This window comes from Labrus bergylta, chromosome 22, assembly GCF_963930695.1.
Source record: "Labrus bergylta chromosome 22, fLabBer1.1, whole genome shotgun sequence".
In the NCBI taxonomy this organism is placed as follows: Eukaryota; Metazoa; Chordata; class Actinopteri; order Labriformes; family Labridae; genus Labrus; species Labrus bergylta.
The window spans coordinates 12,831,221-12,838,365 of NC_089216.1; the positions used below are offsets into that span (position 1 = coordinate 12,831,221).

General features: G+C 39.8%; 1 protein-coding gene across 1 annotated transcript; it reads left to right on the forward strand.

Annotated features, from left to right (window-relative positions):
• Positions 1 to 1,717: 1,717 nt before the first annotated feature.
• si:ch73-335l21.2 (RING finger domain-containing protein) lies at positions 1,718 to 6,517 on the forward strand. Its single transcript, XM_065950519.1, has 2 exons — positions 1,718 to 1,934; positions 4,038 to 6,517. The coding sequence occupies exon 2, from the start codon at positions 4,113 to 4,115 to the stop codon at positions 4,761 to 4,763; it is 651 nt and encodes a 216-aa protein (XP_065806591.1). The 5' UTR covers positions 1,718 to 1,934; positions 4,038 to 4,112; the 3' UTR covers positions 4,764 to 6,517.
• Positions 6,518 to 7,145: the final 628 nt, after the last annotated feature.

The window sequence follows — 7,145 nt, forward strand, 5'->3', positions numbered from 1 at the left end:
ATGAATTGGACAAACACATGTTAGAAAATGTAGTCTGGGCCGTTCCCTTCACTAATGCAGCTGGTGTCCTTCTTTTTTATTTCGCTCCTGCCATAAAAAAGCCTGATACACCACTAGTCCCTTGTAATGATTCCCCTACTTAATCTAACTTGTGCTTATGTCAGGAGTCCAACCCCTCGTGACATCAACGATACTGTGGGTGTGTGTTTGTGTGTGATGTGACATGCCTCTTGGTAATTCCCAAAGAAGCCGCCTCCTATCTGTTGTTACAGCCTGAACTCCTTTCATGGTGATTTCCGCTGAAATCTCGGCCAACAATCACAAACTCTCTCAATCTCTGTGTGTGTGTGTGTGTGTGTGTGCTTGCATGTTTGTGTGTGGTTTTTAGTCTTTTGTTCATTTTTTGTCGACTTTCCCGCTTTTTGACTCCAGCAGCTCAACTTACTGTAATGTGTTTGTTCATTTTAAACACACGTTCTGAAAAGGGATAACGGTAAAAGATGGGGGGAAAAAACAGTACACTGTTGATTTTGGATCCGTCCAGTTCCCAGTAGGCGGAAAACTCAAATACATAAACTATGAAATAAAGTCACATTCTCATGAAGATTAAAAACAACATGTGACTGTCCTCAAGTACAATTGACAACTTGGCTGGGTTTGAAAAGTGGAGCTAATGCTGAAGTGTCTTAAACCTGCATTTTTTTTTCTCATGGCCAACAGGGGGCAATTTTCAAAGTCAGCTTGTGTAGAAGTCAATAAGAAGAAGACCCTGCTTTATTTTACACATTTATTGCGTAAAAGTGTATCACAATGACACCTACACACTGATTCCAAAGCAAATGGGATTACCTATCTGTAACGGATCTTTTCAGCTTGACTGATCATGAATCTTGCATCTAATCTTGATATATTTTGAATGGTATATTTCGTTTAACAACATAAGAAAGGGGGCGCTGGTAACACAGTCCTCTTGTACGGAGGCTTTAAACCTCCACACGGACGGCCCAGGCTCGAATCCGACCTGTGGCTCCTTTCCCGTATATCATTCCCCAACTCTCTCTCCCTCTCCAATTTCTGACTCTATCCACCACCCTAGCTCTATAATAAAGGCACAAACAGACAGAGAAACTAGCAGCTCTGAAGTTCAGTGAAAGTCACCTTTAATGTGTTTTGTTGACTGGTCATACTGGTTAATCAATAATAAATTAATTCAGCTGAAGATAGCAGTGAAGGTGTTGTTCATGTGTTTACAAGATGAGGAAATCGTTCCATGAGGGGGCAACCAATACAGTATGTGACTTCATTTATCTGTCAATAATTCACCTGTTTGCACCTTACAGGAATGTTCCCCTGCTCTGAACATACACATGATGTTCTGTAACTACTGCAGATTTACTTCTACTAGTTTCCTAATGCCCTTAAAAAAACACTACTTCTTTGTCAAATGTAAAACACCCATAATAATAATAATAATAAAAATAATTACACATTGTGGTATCCTACATGCTGACTGTGTGAAGGCATAATAACATAATATGGGAGTAGAGTAAGTCTTATGAGGATCAAGAGACTCCTATCTGTCATTTTCTGTCTTATGTATCCTGGTAACGTGCACATCACCAAGGGTTTAATTAATGCTGAGCAAACCACACAGAGATGCCTCATGGGGGAAGAGTCAGAGAAACGAGGACAAGTAGAATCAGGTGAGACAGAGCGAGAACAGGAGGCTGACAGTGAACTAGGCTCAGACATGCAGCGGGAGAGAAACTCAAGTTTTTAATGTGCAAACAGAAGAGAGAGGAGGACACTCTGCCCAGGCTGAGATCTGTACCAACATGAGGAAGAGTGGGATTTGTGGGAAGAGCAGGGGAAGTACACAGCAGGTCGGAGGTGGGCATCAAAGTGAGCTCTGATAAAGGGGGAGTGTGCAGTGGGTAAGTGCCGCTCTTATCTGCTGCTGAGTGTGTTATGATGGATCACTGCCAAATCCTCTCTGTTAAATCTCACTGAAACTGGTGGCCTACATAGATACAAGAGGGCTCAATTATTCATACAGAGCATCTACTCTGCTGAATTCAACATTTCTCTGTCGAAGCCTATCTGCCATAACATACGTTGCCATTTTAGTATTAAAAAAATTGGTTCTTGTTTCTGTACATTAGTTTTTATCCACTATGTCTGCTCGTTTACTTTTAAAAGAAAAGGTTTCAGGCCATGGGTTGCCATGCACCAATTCAAAGCAGACCCCATCTGCTCAGCAACAATCCCCCTGTGAGTTTACAGGGGTTGCCTTGTAGTAAGCCTGTCCCTTGTAAACAACACATAAGGACAAATAAAAAGTGTAAGAAAGCAAAGAAATGTAATGCTTCGCTTTAAAAAAACAAAAGAAAATCACAGCTTTTTATGCAGCAGAAATTACTCTTATTTACTGTCTTTGTGGTCAGCTTAATTAAATTTGCCAATCTTAACCAATTAAGCTAAAGCGTCCAACCTCCGGAGTTGAAAAATGAAGCCAAGTGCAAAATACTGCAGTTCTTCAAGTGTCCACTTGGGGCTGGCTCCAAAAGACCTGGAAGTCACATACACACCTTCTATTGAGTTAATGTCCTTATCAGCACAAACTGTAAGGGGGATGAATTTTCTTAAATAACTCATCAGTTTTGAGTTTATGAAGGATACAGGTTATGCATAATAAGGCGCCTGGCTGACGGGAGGGTACAGTGTAGCTGTTTGTCAGGCGGCTTAAAACCCTCTCAGCTCCAGCTGTCGTAGGTTGAGACATATTTCCAAAGCCCCCTGCAGTAACCAATGAGTGACGTCACTTAGGCTTCGTCCACTAATATTTACAGTCTATGCGATAGGCTACGTTAAGGAAATACATTTTGACGTTTTTAGCCGTTAGCTAAGTAAGCTAACTGACAACAGAGAGCTGTCCGAAGGTAGCGCAACCCTCCTACCTCGGACAAACAAAGAGCACAAACTAGACTAGCTATGCTCAAAGGAAAACGAACTGCTGATGCTAAAACAATTAAACTTGAAGCTAATATGTTTCTTTCATTAAAATATTCTTGTGGCCAACATTTGCAACAAATTAGCGGGGCTTATTATTGAGCTTTAGCGCTACTGCTATGGGGATGTTGTGTTGTTGTTACTTTTGAATAGAGACTTCTTGTTTTTTTCTCCTAATTTAATGATTTATATGAAGCTTTAGGCTAAGCAGCCACTGTCTTCCTTATATAGAACAGACAAACAAGAAAGCGAACAAGCTTATTTGCAGATCTATTACTTCAACTGATTTTTGTTTAATCGCTCACACATTTTCAGGCTTAGTTAACATAAATTCAGTGTGCATGGGCCCAATACTTCCATACAGTTGAAGTGCCACTTAAACAATTGTAGATCAGACTTATAATGTTCATAATGTCGGACTAATGTGAAAAAAGAGTGGCGGCAGTACTTTTTGTCTCTCTTCTGTATTGGTCAAACTCACAAAGCATTGGTTCCACTTCCTGCAATGACCTACTCTCCTCTTTTGAGCTCGATGTAATCAGTTTGTAACATAAGATAACCCATATGACAAATCAGCCTCTGTCTGTAATCCTTCAGAAATCTCCTTTACACGCACAAAAGAAAAATCTGATTCAAAAATCGGTGAGGTGCCCCTGAAAATGATAATGACAAATTTAAGTGCAGAAAAAGTGGACGTGAACAAACGCATGTGCAGATGCAGTAGGTGTCATTAGTGACTTATTACTTCCTTATGGAGCTCTTGTGTGTTTTTTTTTTATTTCCTGACTTTCTGGACATGCTGAGTCTGCAGGCCGGCACACACTAGATGGAGCAGGGTGATTAAGAGGAGGTTTTAGGGGGGAATAGTTCGACGGTGGATGTCTGAGTGGTTTAAAGGATAAATGCTATGACTCATGGGCTGAGGAATCTGCTTCATTAAACAAAGACACAAGCAGCATCCAATGAAAAGAAGATTGTGACGTCTAAAAGCATCTGGAGGCCTCACAGAAGTTGTTTTCTCTTTACAGATTTCCCAAACTCCTCTTACTATCTTGCCATCACTGTGTTCCCAAGATAACTCCATTCTGTACCCTCCCCTCGCCATGATGAGGGATGTTGTCCCAGCTTCCCAGCAGGGGAACCCAGCTGCAGCAGCACCCATCCCCAGCACCACCCCTGGGGAGCCCATGGATGTGGAGTGTCCCATCTGCTACCAAGAGTACAACCAGTACAATAAATGCCCCAGGATGCTGGAGTGCCTCCATGTTTTCTGCACTGAGTGCCTGCAGAGGATCCAGCTCTGCCCCTCTGACCCAGCTGACCCCCACAGCCCACCCGCAATCCCTTGTCCACTCTGCCGCCACCTCACCCCTCTGGAGGCCGGCGACGCCCTCTCTTTACCCTGCAACTCCTGCATCCTGGCCAGGCTGCCCCCCATGGCCTTCCGCATGCCTGTGTCCATGGCAACCCGCCTTGCAACCGTCACCCAGAGAGTGGTGTTGTCCCTAGAGGGGGACAACAGGGACACCCGCTTCATCATCCTGCCCACCGTCAGCCTGCAGGTTCAGCAGATGCACCCAGACAGGCTGTACGGCACAGCGCCAGGCCTGATGGGAGAAGAGGAAGTCATACAGCAGAGCAAGAAGACGCTCTTCTGTGTGCAGCTGCTAGCTGTCACCTTCTGGGTGCTGTTTGTGATCACGTGTGTGGTCGGGGTGGTGTTTGGCCCTCATTTCTTAAACAGAAAACTCTAACAAGAAACAGGGTATCTCCTTTTTTTTTAAGAAGATATAGTTTATATAAGGTCTCAATATGGACTAGTTACATGAGGAGTCTATAAAAGTAGATTACACACTTTTCATTTTTAGAAAACAGAAAACACAAGTTGTTTATAAATAATATATGTTGATGAGGATATATTTTAATACTGTGGTTGATATCCACTGGACCAACTCTATGTTTACAGATTACCACCATTTAGACCAATCCTTTTTCAATTTGTTTGTTGCACATTTTTAATAAAATGGTAGGCAGACAAAGTACTCCCTCTAGTGGTTCATGTAGAAATAAATGGATTGACACCAAAAAAAACGATTCATATCTGAAAATGATTTTTGTGTGTGAAGGTTTTCAATCACCTCATCACACATCTGATGACTTTCTTGCCAATGCATATAGTGAATAAAGCTGGCTTACAGAACACATTTACACGTTATCTGTGTAATCAGAAGATGTGCTCCTGGATATTCATGACTGATTTCTGTTATTTGGAATTTCCTTTCATAATAGTAAATGGGATAGTCATTTCAGTAATCTTCAAAGGCCCAAAAGTAAATGGTGCCTTATATTGAGATCACCTTTCAGCAGACTGCGATGATAAAACTGACCTCTACGGCGATGCAATCAGAAAAGTCAAATAGATTAAAGGCTTTAGCAGTGTAGACTTTCTTCTGTCTGTATTGTTTTGCATTTGTCCTGTCCTTGGGATATGTCGATAGATTTTGTGTCTCGGTAATGGTGATGCTTTAGTCTGTTAAACACTTTAATAAGTTCACACATAGAGCATTTATTTTTTGATGTTCTGAATTAATGTTTATCTAATTAAATTGAAATGACATTGTGATCTAGAGGTGCATATTCTAAAATCCATATTTACTCTACACCTATACTTTACCTGACACAAGCTTTCTAATGGGTTAGGGCACCAAAGAAGAAGCTTACTTTGCACTTAGCAGTAGAATATAAGGGATTAACAGTTTTATCTGTCTTCTTTCTACTTTTAGAATCAGTGCATATATCCTAAAGCAACAGTAAAATAAATGCTAACAAGTTAATAATGAAGTATGATGCATAGTTAGAGTCTAAGCATGTGATGAGCAAGATCAGATAAGAACCCAATATTAACATTCAAAATAATTATCTATAAATGTGTTTTCATTCAGGTTTATAAATGTACTTATTAAAGTAAGTATGTGTAGATATTATCCTTATAACACATAACTTGAAAGTCACAAGCAAAAGGATACAACATATGAAAGATGTAGCCAGTATGTACTGTAAATCTCCCACTAACAAAGAAACAAAAGAAGATTTAAAAAAATGAATATCACTGTTTTTTTCTGGACGTGTTCTTGATATTTATGACTGTTTACTTTGTCTAACTTGTTGTGTTTTTGATGTATGTCCGCCTTTGAACAAATAGAAGTAGAAAAGATTAAATAAAATCATTTCCAACTTTATTTTATTTATCTGACGACAAATTCTTGACCACTTCTGTAGCTATGCCATAATATTAGTGTTACAATTTTGAAACTATCCTATGGTTATTAAAGTGTTTTGTTCCAATCAGCAAACTCGTAGCCTAAATCACAACACATTCATAAAATCCCAAGAATTACATTGCAACATTTTCTTCTTCTATCTTCACCCTCTCCTTTTGAGCAAGCCCTGCTGCTCTCAGTGCATGTGTGAATTTGCTTAGGCAATTACATTTTCATTTCAAAACAGATCCAGAGGTCTCTCCAGAAGAAAGCAGTATGGTGGTCTGCACTAGGAGCGGTCGATTTCATCCGTGACTTCTCAGGACAACTGCATGGATACAGATGAATGTTTTCCAGATGCAGAGAGAATTGATGTGACTGGGTTATACTGAACAAAGAATATCATATTTGATTCTGCAGGCAGTCCATTTTAATACATGTAATTGAGAAGAAATAGCCAAATGGTGTAAAGCAGTGGTGTCCAAACTTTTTTTCTTGAGGGCCAAAATTGTCATGTTAGAATCGCTCGCAGGCCACAGGATTTGTTTTTTGGAATATAGTTTAAAAAATAGTGAGGCTTTGTAGATCAGAATCAAAAGGCTCGCTAAAGAAACCCTTTAATAAAAGGAAATCAAATATTTTGATTTCTTCATTCTACTTTATTTGTTTTTATTTGTAACGTGGTTCATGTTTTTTGGAAAAGCTTTCTGCATTTAGCTCAGGTCATTAAATGGTTAAACAACAGTCCACTTGTTTGCAAAAAACTTTGCATACGTTTTTTTTCATAGTTTACAAAAAAATGTGGAAAATAGTAAAAGCTGTAGATTAAAAAATAAAAACAACATACATGTTACTGAACATTTTCTACTTTAGGAA

Coding starts and splice junctions, on each gene's coding strand:
- si:ch73-335l21.2 (XM_065950519.1), top strand. CDS start 4,113: ATGATGAGGGATGTTGTCCCAGCTTCCCAGCAGGGGAACCCAGCTGCA.